At 40.3% G+C, this 16,698-nt stretch overlaps 1 protein-coding gene across 20 annotated transcripts in view; it reads left to right on the top strand.

Moving 5' to 3' along the window:
- The window catches only part of CADPS (calcium dependent secretion activator), a 463,055-nt gene that overhangs the window by 420,914 nt on the left and 25,443 nt on the right, over positions 1–16,698 (top strand). For all 20 annotated transcript variants that reach the window (XM_074313221.1, XM_074313220.1, XM_074313225.1 and 17 more), the window contains one exon: positions 5,083–5,190. In XM_074313221.1, the coding sequence (XP_074169322.1) occupies positions 5,083–5,190 (108 nt within the window). The remainder of the gene's footprint in view (positions 1–5,082; positions 5,191–16,698) is intronic.

Genomic DNA, 16,698 nt, shown 5'->3' with positions numbered 1-16,698 from the left:
AGAGGAAAAAGATGGACTCTGCATCAACATGATAGGTGCCATGATCTATAGCCATCCCATGTTTGTGGATGAATTACGTTGTATCAGAAGCCTTGCTCACTACGGGGGAACAAAATGAATTAGCAGAGTGTACACTCCATAGGGAGGCAGAAGAAAATGATGTGGCTTGTCCCAAAAGGTGGTGCCTTTACCACTGAGGATACACAGTACGATAACAATTGCAGCCAAACCTTACAAAGTACTCACTGTGTGTCGGGCACTTTCCTAAGCGTTTTACATTTAATCTTCACAACAACCCCATTTTAAAGATGAGGAAAGTGAGGCCCAGATAGGTTAGCTTGCTCAGGGTCCCACAGTTGGTAAGTGGCAGAGCTGAGATTTAACCCAATGTTCTTAAACACTGTACCATCTGCAAGCTGATGTTAGTGAATAGACAAACATCTTTATTTGAATAATTGAGTAATTATTTTCATATTGGAAAAACTGTGATTAGCACATCAAACCCATGATTTTACCAATGACTATGGCTTAGGACAAAGGTACACTGTAAAATTAACTTGATTAAAATATGCTTTATAGCAAATACTATTATAGTAATAACAGTATAACTAATGTTCTAGTACATAAATAATTTTAGAGAAAATAATAGTACATAATACATGTATGTGCTATATGTGCATTATTTATATGTAGTAGATAACAGTAATTATGTACTTCTTAAAACAACCCTATAGGGGGTTAATATTTTCATCCTCGTTCACAGCTGAGGAAACTGGGAGGTTAAGTAGCACACCCAAGGTCGCCTGGCAAGTAAGTGGGAGAGTGAATCGAGGGCTAGCAGATTGCGCGCTGGCACTGGCTCCCAAGAGTCACCTGTGTGCCTTCCTTTCCAACAGCGCCTTCAGTGATGGCTCCTTGGTAGCTGGAACTCAGCCATGGAGAGGGTATTTACACCTTGGAAATCGGCAAGCACTACAAATCAAGGGTTTTTATTTATTTTGTTTTGTTGTTTTTGTTTTGAAGAGCCAGTTTAACCAGCACACCAGTGATTATCACCTATTGAATCAGTGGTCCTCAAACTAGAATGTGCAGTGGTAATATTTGACAAGGTTTTTTAGATTGTTTTGTTTTGTTTTCATTTGATTTCATAGAGATTTCCAGCCCCTTGCCTCCAGAGATTCTTCCTCCAGAGTACTTCTGAGATGGAGCCTGGAAATCTCTTTCTAAAAAGCTCTCCACGTGATTTGGATATGTAGTACAAGTTTGGGAACCATTGGACTCAGTCATAGATTCTTGACCTTGCGTACATACTGGAAACACTTGGGGGCTTTTCGCACCTATTAGTGCCAGGTTGCTTGCCAAATTAACACAGTTTCTGGAGTCTGAGGTCTAGGCATCAGTATTTTTTAAAGTTCCCCAGGTCCTTCTCATTTGCAACCAGGTTTAAGAACCATTGGATAAAACTATCGTTCAAGTTATTTCTAGCTCTAAAGACTCTGAGTTCATTTCGGTTGCCGTGTGAGGTCTTGGCACATGATTTATTGGTTTAGTTCTATGTGGACTACCTTAGAGACTCATCTCTTAATTATCCACACTAATGAAGAGAAGCACTATCACCAGTCATTCAAAACGTTGCATAATCCCCAAAGCATATCTCTTTGTCTTAGATGTAGTATTCAGACCCTTTGGTATCTGTAGAAGATTTGCATTCCTAATTAGGGCTTGCTTAGGATACTGAAAATCTGAATTTATTTTCTCCAGCTCAGACGTATCCTGGTAGGAGCAAGCTATTAATACAATTAAAATGTCCTATTTCTCCTAAGCCACAGAGTGGATCCTTCGCAAATGATGTTTCCCACATGTGGATGGACATAACTACACAGAGATGTATTTATGTGTTGTTTGTATCATATGTTTTCTAAAGTATACATTCTATCCCCTCTGCCCAAGCCACAGTTAAAATAAACAATGTAATTATGTGATATTAAAAACCATTGCCTAAAGTTTTTCCCACTGTTCGTAGATAGCAATATGGTATAAAGCATGATTTATCTAATAGAATCAGTTGTTTAGCCAAGAACATTTTCCATCCATAACTACAAGTTAGCTTGTTTATGTGTGAACTGTTTCTGTTTTAACCATTTTGGTTGGACATCTATTTACAATGCATTACACACCCTCCCCTGCCTTATTAAATAAGGAACTGGCCGTACTTTAACATTTTTTCTGTGACCGAGGATCACCGTTGTGACAATGACTTTCCCAATGACGCCTCCCCCCAGGGCCTCCCGAGGGGCAGGGGCAGCCTCCTTCTCCCAGACCCCAGCCATTGGCGGCTCTAATGTCTTGTTACTACAGTTTGGCAGCCTTCTCCCTCACACTCAGGGCAGCAGGAAAAGGGGTAACGCTCTTTTATCAATACACCTGTTTCAAACAAGCCCCCTCATCCCCCTTGATGGCTCACCAAAGGATGGAAAGCTAACTTGGAATGAGATGTAAAGCTCGTTAAAAAGAAAGCTGGCTGTGAGATGTGGCCTTAGGACTCTATTAAGAGAAAACTACACATTTTCATGCAGCGACTCTGTCATTTTTATTTCGATGTTGGTTTCTCTGAGGCCCCCTTTTACTTCTTGGTTCTAAAGTAGATTTCAAAGGTAGGTAAGGCTATGAAATAACATAATATGGGGGCGGGGGGGCGGGTCATAGTGTCTCATGTTTGCTATAGTAATATAGAGCTTTATATATATTGCTATATATAGTAATATATAGCTTTTAAGGTATTTTCACATACATTATTTTAGCTGATGATCATAACAATTCTTAAAGGTAAGGAGGGAGCTACTATTAACCCCATTTTACAGGTGGTATAACTAAGGCCCAGAGAAATTTAAATGATTTTCACAAGTTTGTTTGTAGGGTACCCAATCAAAATCCATGTACAATAAGTCCCCACTTAACATCCTGGATAGGCTCTTGCAAACTACAACTTTAAGCAAGAGGACGCATAATGAAACCCATTTTACCAGAGGCTAATTGATGTAAACAAGAGTTAAGTTCCTAGGGCATTTCATCAACATTATTTGTTATTCAAGGACCTACTGTAGAGTGACTGAAGAACTTAAAAAAAAGAGGTGGGATGAGGGCTTATTCATTCATGGATTTCTTCATTCAGCAAATATTTATGAGTACCCACTACTATGTGCCAGGCATTATTCTATGTGCTCAGGATACAAGAGAAAAAGACCAAATAAAGCCCCTGCATTCATGGAGCTTGTGTTCTAGTAGGCGAAGACAGACAAAACAAACAACAAATAAATACCTAGTACAATGTCAGATATTAGTAAGTGCTAGGAAGAAAAATTAAACAGTCAACAGATAGAGAATCGTGGAGTTTCTTAACTATCTGGGAGAGATGAACCATACTGTTTTTCCGTTTTAATCAAAGTCTTAATAACTTAAATGCCCCTTTGAGGACAGCAAATTTAGGGAAAAGAGGGGTGGTGAAAATAATCACTATTGTAGATCACTGTTTCTAACGTTGTGGGTTACTAATAGGTCTGTGAAATTTGGCTTTGCATCTTAGCTGTAAGATGGCTGCATGTGTCCAGGAAAAAACGACATCTGCCACAAGTATCACCAGGGAAGAAATGGGCACAATAATCCTAAGTCCCCCTAGGGGGTAGGGGTCCCTATGGTAGGAGAATGCCCTTTGATGTGAGACTGCCAAAGGGAGAGAAGAGAGGTGCCAATTTAGAACTGATAGCTGTCACTTATATCTCATTGGAGAACCACTATTGTTTTGTATCATAAAACTGCAACAATTATAGGACCATCACAGAACCTGTTCGATCCATTCGCTGAAAATTGCTTGAAAGTGTAACAGTTGACTACTGTGGCGTTGGGCTGTCCTCATTGTTTTTCAAATTAATACCTTGTCATTGTTTCAGCAGGTGTTAAGAAATGTTACTAGCATCCCAGGGGCCAAGCATTGGCCCTTTGCTTGATAATTGTTTGCTTTGTATCAGGAAAAAAAAAATACAGTCCTACTGTTTCCGAACCTTCCTCATTTTCACCCTGGAAATTACACAGAAGTGTTAACTAACTTCAATTTGCAGTGCCTGACAGTCACGTCTTGTAGAGAAATGATACTTTGTGATCTAAGGTAAATCACAGTAATGAAAACTAATATTTTTAGCTATTAGCAAACATACATATCTACTGTGGAAATATAAAGGATTTGTGGCAACTCTCCTAATGACCCATATTACAGTGTTTTAATAGGATTCTTTGGAGATAACTTTGATTGCAACATCTCAAGCAGTATGCATTCTGAGTTTCTTTTTTTGCCTCCTTACAATAAATCATTTGCTAACTATGGACGAGGTATTGCATACCTTTCCAGAAATCTAATTTATGTAAAAATCTAATCCTTCCCCCTCCCCCCTTTTTTAAATGCTTGGACTATAAGGCTACACAGGGAAGCAAAGACAAATAGTTGAATGTCTCCTCTGAGTGAACTGATTAGGAAATACTACGTGGGGGGTAAGAAATACTCCTACCCCGCAAAATGTGACTTGGGTAGGAGGGGGTCTAGATTGAACTATGATTTCTTTACTTAGCACTTTCTCAACGTTTTAAAAAGGAGAAGAGGATCGGGGAAGGCTGTCACCTTTCTAATGTTATATTCAGGACAGACAGTGGAAGACATAGAAGTATGTTTGGGTATTTTTAAATGGGGGAGTTCAATCCAAAGGAAAGCCAGACAGTTATCCGGTGAATATTTATTCGTTAGAGTATCTTTGCCAGAAAACAAAACAAAAAAGACTTAATAGTAGAAAAATATCTATAAACTCTAGTAATCCCAATTCTCTTCTTAGCCAGTTTTGATTTCCAGAAAAAGCAGAAGGTTCCAACATCAGTTCCTACCAACCCAGGTTATAGATAGTTAAACTGTACACTGTAGATAGTTTCAAACTCCAGCAAGGCAATATGGGGTGGGGTGGTGAGAGTAAAATGCCTGGGTAATCAAGGAAGAGTCATTGTCTGAAAACTCCATTTTCATGTTTTCCTGTTTCTTTACAGAAACCCGGGATGGACGTGGCCGACGCCTATGTGACTTTCGTCCGCCACTCTCAGGATGTCCTTCGTGATAAGGTCAATGAGGAGATGTATATAGAAAGGTTATTTGATGTAAGTAAATGCCTTCTCCTCCTTGCAAACCAAGGAGGAGAGCCTCCAAAATGTGACAAAATAAGAGACAGGAGGATAAGTCACATTTTGAGAACATGGATTGGTCCCGATTCAAACAACAAAATCTTTTCCTTTCCCTCTGCCTTAGGCTCTTATCTGTTGTATGTCTGTTCTGAACCCACTCTGGTGTGGCCGGGTCTCAGCCAGTCTGTATGATACGTAGGACAGCGTACAGCGTCTCAGTGAGCTGCCTCGTTCCTGCACAAAGCTTCTGAGGCAGCTTTCTCTGGCAAAGACCTTTCTTGGTCATGGTTCTCCTCCTTGCAATCTGGCCTCGCCTTAGGGAGATATTCTCACGGGAAGGGGAGGCCAGCTCCCTTTCCTGGGGGTGGTACCTCCCTGACACCAGCTTTGGCTTGCAGATGTGCATAAATGTTTCATTGTTATTGTTTCAAAGAGGATTCCGTTTCTGGAAGGCTAGAGATCCTCACTTAGCCCTGGTTTTTGGCCAACACTTATATTAGAGTTGATCGGTCAGTTGCCCCTTTAAACTGAGGAGCCCCCTGCCCACCCATCCGCCTGAAAATTGGGAAAAAGAAGCAAGTGCATAAAGAGCAAGTATATCAGGCTGCCAGACCCTGACTGAACTTCAGAACTCTCAGATTTCCAAGGGTTAATAGTGACTGAGTAATCTTATTTCTACTGTGACTCCATCTGCACTTCCAAAGCAAGCCACTGAGGCAAAAAGAAAAAAATAAGGAATCCTCGTAGGTCTCAAATCGCCCACCTCTTTCAGGCCAAAGCAGATGGGGCTGCCTAATTTAGCCAGATATTTTGCTTCAAGTTTCCACCAAATTTGCCAGTGGAGACCCGGCCAGAGTGCATGGAAGCTGCCGTCCTCGTCTCCGTGTGATTCTTTCTCATTGTGCAGCCGACTTCTGTCTTGTGAAGCGTGAGCTGCTCCTGTCCAGGTGCCCGTATTTTTAGTGCCAGCCCGAACATGAATGTTTTGGTCTACTATGGAATCTGTGTGTCTAGTTTTTTTCCCTGTGATTGTGTTCAGCAATTTACATTGAGTTTGTGTGTATGTGTGTTTTTGTTCCACAGCTAAGTGAGCGCTTTGCTGGCACCGCGGAGGACATTGCAGCTTCTGACTTTTTTTGTGCTTTGTCTTCCAGCCCATTTGCTTTCCTTGTGTGTTGAAAAGGCTCCTTTCTTTTTTTTCTTTCCCAGCCATCCCCTTTCTGTGCTCAATATCGCTCTTTCTTCCTCATCACCTTTCTTTGAGAAAACCCTTCTCACTTTTTAATTCCCACCCGTACCCTCTCAGATTAAAATGGAACTTATCTCTCATGTCAAATGTTTTATCACATTATATCAAGTGGCATGAATTAGAATCAAATAATCTTCCTGTGTACATCTTCTAGCATGACCCACATCCACTGAGAATGCCTCATCCATGCATACAGCTCACAGCAGGTCCTGTCCCTTCTCTGCATGCGTGCCTTTATCAGAGTACTGAGCCTAGAGTGTCGGGGGCACAGTCACCCATCCAACTGGCATTGAAAACAGACAGGCAGCCCCTCAGGTCTGCAGTTAGGAGTGTGGACACTGCCCATCTCCACTGAATTCAATTCCAAACCACAAATTTTCGAGAAGCCTGTGGATTGTTCTTTTCAATGCCTACGTTGCCTTTTTTTTCCCTTTGATCAGTATCTTCTGATTTTCAATTTTGTGTGGCCCCTGCGTGCGTGTGCGTGTGTGTTCCTATGTGAGTGTGTATGCGAATAACCTTCTACTCTCAAACTTTAAAACATCTAGCACTGAATTTGATGTTTAATCTGCAGTTTAGCCTGTCACTCCATTCACAAATAACCTAGCCTTCCCTCTGTCTGTTTTTTCATTAGAAATACACGGGGAAATGTTTTTTAAAGTCGCCTAGTGGAAGGCAGCAAGGCAAATTGTCCTCTTCTGTGACATTTTTAAAGGGAAAGTGCAACTGAATCTTTATTTTAAATGTCTTAAGAGTACAGCCTTGGCTAGCACAGATGGTAAAACTAGATTTCTCCGACCATTGAAGAACACAGGCAGACTCAAGCCCTCTGGCCTTAATCTGAATTAATAATATAAAGAAATATTACTAACAATATGTTTTTCAGAAAGCAAATTATGTTTAGGGTAATTCAGAAATTTACAAGTATGTTAATCTCTTATTGAACTACATTGACCACTATAAAATCGCATCAGAAACATTTAGTCTTATATTGTCCCAGTTACGTTTTCTTAAGGGAATCTTAATTACAGTCCACTGAGTATTTGATTTTAAAGACTTAACTATTACGATCGATCGTTCACTGAACATCACTTCCCCGCGCCCCACCCCCACCCCATGAAAAACAATTTGTTCAGTAGTTTATTTAGAGATAACAAATTTCTTTGCCATTTACTTTCTTACTTTTCAAATAACCTGCTCCCCTAATTTACAGAATATTGGTGCTAGGCAACCTAACTGATGTAGTACAAAAAAAGTTATTGAATCTGTCATGGATTTAAAACATTTGTCATTTGAAAAACCCAGAGCTTCTCAAAAAGCTTCATTACCATGCCATCTCAGTAATTTGATTCAGTACTTACTGTTTTTCTATAATCTAGCAGCAAAACATCAGATTACCAACATGTTTGATTATTTTCGGCTTCTGTTTCCTCAAGCATGGTGTTTATTTCTTTGCAAATATGCGCTGCACGGCTCTCATGTCCACCGAGCTGAACAAGAGAATAGGAATATTAAGGGCCTGTGAAACCTGCCACCCTAAATTTCTTGCTGCAGTGAACTTGTTCTGTCAACTCCATTTCTTAATGATAGGGGTCCTAGGGCAGGTTTCTAAACAATTGGCAGAAATCTATTGAGAAAAACTTGTTGATCTGAGAGGTTTCTCTTCCAAATTGTTGCATTTTGATAAATGGCAAAAATGAATAATAGAAAATTAGCATTTTGAATGAGGAAAAACATCTATATCTCTGAGATTGTTTGCTGTTTGGGGGTTGTTGATTTCTGACTGTTGTGTCACTCTCTGGTTTTTAGTTCCTGCTGGCATCTGTCATCTAGAGGCATGTTCTCAGAGGCCCTGTTGTGTTTTTAGCTGTGTTTCAAAGTCTTATATTTATTTACCTGACAAGTTCTTTAAGTTCTTACTGTTTAGTATTGTCCCTCAGCCCCCACCCTTTGTTTGTTTGTTTGCCTTTTTGAATGTGCTTTGTTGAAAAGGCTGGATGGCATTAGTGTATGTTTGTATCTGAGACCATTTGGACTAATAGCTGGTCATTTAATGAGTGCGTCTTTCATTTTAACCAGGCCTCTATCTCAGTGCTCTCTTTGAGCTGGTTTGCTCTCTGCCTCGTCAGTGTACTTTTGGCTGGAACTGGGTGCTTGTGGGAGATTATCGGCACAGCATTTGGGGCTCTAGATTTGATGTTCTGCATTTTTATCTACCTTATTATGTAACTTAAGAGCAGCTTTCCAAATTCATCTTAACCAATTTTTTTTTTTTAAACAGGCATTCTCTAGATTTATTGAAGAAATATTTTCAGACATAACGTTGACTGACCAGGTCTTTTTAATGCAGAGAAAGTTTCCCCGTTTGTCAATATATAATTAATTTACATAGTCCTTCTATAAAATATTATCAACTTTTGGGGTAATGCCCATAAGAAAAAGCTAACTGGTCCAAAATACAGTGCTGATTGGAAAAGAATCCTCATATTGCCTCCTATAGTATTTTAGTTGTACAGCTAGCTATACATTTTTTTATCTGCATTTTGGTCATTTTTTTCCAAAACAATGACATGCAATTGTAAACTGGTTTATTTGCTGCAAAATAACAGTTTGTAATAATTTTGAAACGAAAGAGTCAGTAAAGTAAAAGATTATGTGCAATAGCGATGAATTTAAATTATATTAAAGATGCTGGATTTTTAAAAGAGAATCAGATTACTGTTGGACTCAAGTGGAAGCTTGGCCTCCTTGAAAATTATTGCTGACTTTTAAAGAAAATATAAAAGATAGATATGAAATAATCTCCACACTCCTAAAGCAGCAACTGAGAAGGAAAGCACAGCCCAAGAAAACCTCAAAGGCAGTGCTTTAAAGCTGGAGTGTCCATAAATCATGCAGATGGCTTCCCCCCTTCTCTGGTGATTAATTCAACGTCTTCCCCAAAACAAAAACACGCTTTTTGAAATTAGAGATCAGATCATCAAGAGAAGCACCTAAGATGTCAAGGTCTAAACAAAAATTAATTTATCTTCTTTCCTCCTTGTACTTCTTGAAGACAGAGACTGAGAAGAAAATCGGGATTAAACGATATGTGCTTAGGGTGAATTCATCTGCTTAAACCTCACCGGCTCAGAGATGAGTGATTAAAAAGCCATCCCACACTTGGATGGAGTCCACAGCCGCACTGGCTTCCTTCAGGCCCGTGTCATTGTGAACCAAGCCCAGGGAACATTTGCCTGGAGATGATACATGGATTATATAGGTCAATTATACACTTAATCTGCCTTCTGGAGGATTAAGTATTTGCAGATTGACTCTGCATTTGGCTTCTCCGTGGCAGTTATCAGATCAGGACAGGGCCCCTTACCAAACCGCCTGCTAAGAACTTAATCAGGCATCACGGTCAGGTTCGGACGGGGCTGTGGTTCCCTGTCCTTTACCCTGCACAGATTGTAATTTGCTGTTCCATTATCAGATCATATGTTTGTCCACTTTATGTGTCAGCACAATAATTGAGTGTGAATATTTCCCTTTAAAGGGGTAATTTGAAAAATGAAACCTCTGCCTATTAAAATATATTCGCTATAGTCGTATATGAAACCACAGATCACCTTATTTTAATACCCTTATTAAATTACAAAAGCACTATCCAGGTGAACATATATCAGTCAAAGTAGGAGTCAACCTGCTGAAGGAAGGAAGTACCGAAGAATAGGCCACAAGGGAAGCATTATGTTGTTATGTTGTATCTGTAAGGTACTCACCAACGGTCGAGGTGAGGAAAACGACTTCCAAAAGTACACAGAGGGGAGAGGTGCACAAGATTCCCCAGTGTAATAGACTGCTGTTCTTAGGGGCTGGTTAGAGAAAATCAAGGCAGATGGCATTGCAGACACTGAGAAAGTGAGTGATCGCCTCTGTAGGCAAGAAGTCGGCTCTGCTGCCCCAAATGGGAGCTGCTGTGTAGTGATCAAGGGCCTTGCTTCTGGAGCCTTCAGACTTCAGCCCTGGGCCTTCCAAGCTGGGTGACCCTGGACAAGGTATTTAATCTCCCGGAGCCTCAGCTGACGCATCTATGTAACAGAGATGATTATAAGCAGAACCTTCTCGTGGAGTTGGTATCAGGATGAAGGGCCGCGTGCAGCTTCAAACGTTGGGCTCTGAGGAAGCATTTGGTAAGTGTCAGCTGCCACCACCACCACCATCATCACCGTCACATCATCACCATCTCTGAAATGGAAATGGTTTTCCCAGACATCTTTTTCTCTTGTTAAACAAAACTCCATATCCGTTCTAAAGTGCCGTAAGAGTCTTGCGGTCACTTTCAGACGTCAACCCCAAGCTTTCTTAGAATTACTTGATGTACAGTAGCCTGGTACCTTTTTACTTTCGGTGAAACATAGTTCTGAAACAGGCGGAAGAGCAAAGGTCGGGACTGAGGCTTCGAAGTAAGCCCGACAAGACTAGGAACCCTGTTTCTGCCACTTCTGAGCGTTCTAACCTCAGGATGAATGAATTATTTAGCCGCCCTGAACGTTGATTTCCTCATCTGTGAAGAAATTGATTTCTTATAGTTGTCGGAGGACTAAATAATGGATGTAGAACTGGCACCGTTAAATATTCAACAAATCTTTTATCATCATCATCATCATCATTTCATAAGACTATTAGTCCCTTCAGGTGATTTTGAAATGACCTAGCCCTACCCGCTAAACAAAACAATAGTGCATTGGCAAATGAATCAGAATTGACCTTCTGAATGTGAGGAATCTGGGGAGTAGAGGAGAGCAGGCGTGGTTAATACCTTTTATTATTACAGATGCAGTATAGGCACATTGTAGACATTTAGAAAATACGGCTAAGCAAAAATAAGAAAACGTAATGTTCCCAGCACCCAGAGATTACTGCTCGAGGCTCATTCCTTTAGATCTTTGCTATGTGCTTATACACATTATGTACTTTTTACTAAAATAAGTAAGCAAAAAAAATTGCTTTTTTAAGTTAATGATCTTCATTTTCCTCGTCAATAAATGTTCATCTAATACACTGTCCACATTCAGAATTCCCCACTTGTCCCGAAAATATTCTTTCCAGCTGGTTTGTGCAAACCAGGATCCAATGCAGGGCCCCACATGGCATCTGGTTGTGATGCACTTTAAATTTCTTTTTACCAGCACTAGCCCTTTTCTCATGATCCTGACTTGTTAAAAGGACCGCCGTGCCAATTGTTCTGCAGACTGGAGGAGTTTATTACTATCTAAACATAGAACTGATTTGAAGAGGAAAAAAATCTAGCTGGATTCAACCAAGTAGTTCTTTTAGACATAATTAGTAACTCAGCATAATTCAACCAGGGTTTTTTTAAAGCTGTTCTCTGTGTGTAAGGAGAATTTCTGAAGCTAGTTTTTGTTTTGTTTTGTTTTGTTTTGTTTAGAAAAAAGAAAAAAAGCTAAACAGCAAGAAATCCACAGAAGCCAGGGTACAGGCTGGTCATGTAAAGAGCTACAGGAATTTTATTTCATGTATTGCGGCATAGATATCTGAGCTGGATGGGTAAATCTGAGGTCCATGGTCATGGTCCAGTATTTCTTGTGTCACTGTAACTGCTTTGGTGAAATCTTGGACTAGCAACTTTGACATATGCACCCCTAGACCATGAGGAAGGTTTCTTTGTTAATTCTGTGAGGATTTCCTCTGAGGTTATCAATCTGAAATTAAGCCCTTCAAATCAGTCTGAGGCTGAGCTTTCAATACGCTTCATATCAAATTTTAATTGAACTATGGATCGTCTCTTTCATCCTCAATTATCAGGCTGAAGAGCATGCTCTCTAGTCTTCTAGAACTTCCTTTAGAATCTGTGTGATTATGTGTATTGGAACAGGAAAACAAATCCAACATGGACCAGGAAAGGCAATTAGGAAAGGAGAGACAATTGATTTTCCACCCAATTTTGAATTCCAAAGTAAATTCTAGCAGTTAAGCCATGTCCTCGGCCAGGCATTAGCGTTTTAGCGGGCCGTCATTTCCCAAGTAGAGTATGGAGACTGGGTATGGAGTCAGAGAGAAATGAGAAGTGGAAGGCCTATCTCTCTCCCCTTGATTTGTAACATTAAAAGGTAAACACACACACACACACACACACACACACACACACACACACACATGCACGTGCGATTGAAGTTTGTGTTCTTGGACTCAAGATCTTTCCAAGCTGAAATTAAACAACAATACAAGTTGATCTTCATGACTTTTATCCTCCAGCACCCCTCAAAGACCCAATGTCTTCTGCTCCCCACTATACACATCTGCTCTTAGCAGATTTGCTGTTTCCTCCTCTAGTGAAGGAAAGAAGATTTAGTGTTGTCCTTATTGGGATTTGGCAATTTTAACAAAATAGCCAAAGGAAAAGGGCACTACTAATAGAAGTTTTTGCCCTTTGACGTGACAGAAAAAAATCTCTATAGGGTATAGAAACACATTTCTATTCCACATGGATGTGGGGATGCCTCTCTACCAGGCCTGGGTAGCTGGAGGTTTCAGCAATGCTGTGAGCAGAAAAGATAAGGGGCCATCAATAGATTTGGATTATTTGTGTCAAATGGGTTATTACTATCCAAAAGGAATTATTTATTTTTGTTAGCACCATCCTTACAGATTTGCATTTCTGGGGCATATCTTCAAGTAGTTCTTTTCTAATCTAGCTTCTTCCTTCTAAAGTCATTTGTAGAAATAGGTCTTGTATACTTTTGGGCCAACCTTTCATAAAACCAGTCTTGAATTTTCTCGGGAGCTTGTGTGCAATGAAGAGTTTTGTTAAGTGTCTGTATCAGAACAGCTTTCTGTGTTCCAGGAGACATTTGGTGAATACAGTTAATTTGTTTTCTTTTCCAGAAGAGAATATTCCAATACCCATTCTAAGAAGCCAGACTGATTGCTCTGTTACTTTAAGGTCACCGTATCTTTGCAAATATGACCCATAGGATATTTTTGTGTCTTAGAAAAGTTTTTTGCTTTTTATTTTATTGTGGTGTGAAGGCAGTAAGTGACAGACACTTTTATACCACACATGTACACACATGTGTGTACACACACACACACACAATAGCCAAGGCACATTTTGTAGAACAAATATTAGCACATTGCATTGTAAGATACAAGATGTACTAAATCCTCAAATACTTCCTATTAATTAACCAAGTATTTCTTTCCCTACGGGGCTCTGTAGAGGATACTACCAAAAGATTTCACTGTCTAACCAAACTACAGGCACTCACTTGTTCTAATATTTTTTAATGAATAAATTTAAAATCATCTAGGTTCTTATTATTCTAAGTGTGGTTCATGGACCCTCAGCATTAACCTCACCTGGGGGCTTGTAAGAGGTGCAAAATCTCAGCACTAACCCCAGCCCAGATGAATCCAAACCTGCATTCTAACAAGATCCTCTGTTGATTCAAGTGAAGATTAAAGTTTAAGAAATACTCGGTAAGATCAGTAACTTTCAAACTTATTTGCTTATAACTCACAGTAAGAAACAAATTTTACATTGCAACCCAGTATGTGTAGGTACACAGACATACACATACACATATAGATACATATGTGTGAAACAAGAGTTTATGAAACAATTTTTACACTCAACATGACACAGTCTGATATTTTCCATTCCATCTTCAAAAATGATTTCACACACACTAATAGGTCACGACCCTCAGGTTTAAAAACACATCTTGAACAAAGATTTTCACCCTGGTACTACTGCCATTCAAGCCAGGTAATCCTTTGTTGTGGGGTGCCAGCCTGTGCAGTGAAGGTTGTTGGGCAGCAACGCTGGCTTCTACCTGCTGGATGCCAACAGCAACTCCCTCTCAGTTGTAATGACCAAGAATGTCTCCAGACTTGGCCAAATGACCCCAAGGGGTACAAAATCACCCCTGTTTGAGAACCACTGATCTGGATGACCCAGAAAAGATGTTAATGCTAAATGAATACAAAGGAACCCTACCTCTGCACGTCAGGTGTCCCTCTGCCGCCACCACCACCACACACACTGACAAGTATGTTGTAGTAGCAATAACAAAGTGTCCATTTGTCAACCCAAGAGTTAGCCTGGGAGCTATGCCAGTCTCAGAAATAGATTATGTTGGGGGCGGTGGGGAGGCTTCATGCAATGGCAAGAAAAGCTTGTGAGACATACAAGACTGTTCACCCCCTCTCACTGTCTCTCCCCAAAATAGTCCACTGAGAGCCAAGGAAAGGGTCTGGAGCAGCGAGTTAGATCAACAGTATGGATTCCCACTTTGGCCTCCTTCGATTGTTCTCCTTTTCTTTCTATAATTCCACCTGGACCTTGGTTTAAAATAAAAAGAAAAGAAAAAAGTTGTTGCTTCCACCAGGTGGCCACAAGTTATTTTTTGTGTCCAAAAACCTGAAAAGAAGACTCAACTTGAATATTGAATTTTCTGAACAAAAAGGAGTGATCATTCATTCTTTCCAAATTCCTAGTTCAAAAGAGAACAGTTAACAGGTTCCTGTTTTTCTGTTTAATTCCTGCCCAGATGATTAAAAATCCAGTGAATGGAGTCAAGTGATTCGCCTCCAGTACAGATACTCCCATGTAGGAAGGCTTGCAATGACAGTGTCACTTACCATATCAGGTACCTTGACTGCCTCGAGCAAAATTTTCCTTATGACCATCCTTAGACTAATGCCAGTTATACTCACAAACCTCCAGGCTGGGGATATTGTTAATTACCAGATCGGCATGCCAAACAGGATATAAAGGCCCCTCTCATTTTTCATGTAGAAAGAAATTTTAAAAAAAATTTTTTTTTTTTTTTTATTGGGTAACAGTGTGTTTCTCCAGGGCCCATCAGCTCCAAGTCGTTGTCCTTCAATCTAGTTGTGGAGGGCGCAGCTCAGCTCCAAGTCCGGTTGCCCTTTTCAATCTTAGTTGCAGGGGGTGCAGCCCACCATCCCATGCGAGAATTGAACCGGCAACCTTGTTGTTAAGAGTTCGCACTCTAAACAACTGAGCCATCTGGCCACCCCACCCCAAAAAATAATTTTTTAGAAAAGAACAAATAATATATGAAGTAAGCAAAGTTAAATTCATGAGTTTTCTCATGAAATTCTCTAAATTGCTTTTTAAGAAAGAGAGTTATCACTCCCTTTTGTTCAGAAAACTCATCATTTGACCTAGAAAACCATCCTGTTAAAAGAGAAAAGACCCAGTCATTAGGTGGCTCCCTAGCTTTGGGAACACCAGGTCAGTGCTTCTCACCTAGAGGTGATTCCCCCACCCCCACCCCACTCCCAGCTCCACCCCCCTCCCACCCCTAGGGACCCTCAGCAGTGTCTGGAGGTATTTTTGGTTGTCACAAATGGAAGGATGCTATTAGCATTTACTGAGTAGAAGGAAGGGATGCTGCTAAACACCCTGCATCTGATCCAGCAGAACAGCCCCACAGCAAAGGATTATCCAGCTCAAAATGTCAACAGTATGGAGGTTAAAAAATCCTTTGTATTTAATGGTATGAGCTACTTGAGTTTAAATTCTGGTATAAATAGTGAGAATTATCTGTGGGTCATTTTCTCAGCCAGGGATTCCAGGGACTGTCTCTAAAGAATGCTCTACTTGGCAGATATCTCAGAAACTAGTCTCAAAAATCCTTTTGACAAGCTTCATCCCAACCATCTTTTCAGGGACTAAAAAATAAAAACCAAAGAATCATTAACACCTAACTTTCTCAGCTTGAACTTAACACTCACCCATGTGTAGTTCCCATGGAGCTTCAATATTTCAACAAAAACTCCAGTGTTGTCAGTTAAATGAATCACTACAGCTTCCTTCTACTCAAAAGTGACCCTTCGAGTTCTGAAGGGGCTGGTTCCTTTACATCAAACAGACATTAAGAGCATCAGCTTTGCAGTAAGACACCACACCCTTAATTTCCTCCTCTGTGAAATGGGGATAAAAACACCACGTGCCTCTTTGGCTTAGGACTAAATGAGGCAATACCTATAAAGCAGAAACCACAATCGTTGAAGCATAGAAATTACTCCACAAACACCTCTTCTTGTTGTTCTCGGTTTCACCAGTGGTGGTACTAACGTAAAAACCAGCACACACCCTTGCCTCATGCGAAGGTAGGTTTTGCAGCAGAGAAAAGTAGTGATATGCTCCAGGCCAACGGGGATTCTAAGAGCCAGAGACGAACTGGTCAGAGAACATG

The sequence above is a fragment of the Rhinolophus sinicus genome, linkage group LG10 (assembly GCF_036562045.2).
Source record: "Rhinolophus sinicus isolate RSC01 linkage group LG10, ASM3656204v1, whole genome shotgun sequence".
Taxonomy (NCBI): Eukaryota; Metazoa; Chordata; class Mammalia; order Chiroptera; family Rhinolophidae; genus Rhinolophus; species Rhinolophus sinicus.
The sequence above is the reverse complement of the archived record's forward strand: the minus strand, read 5'-3'. Positions and strand labels throughout refer to the sequence as shown.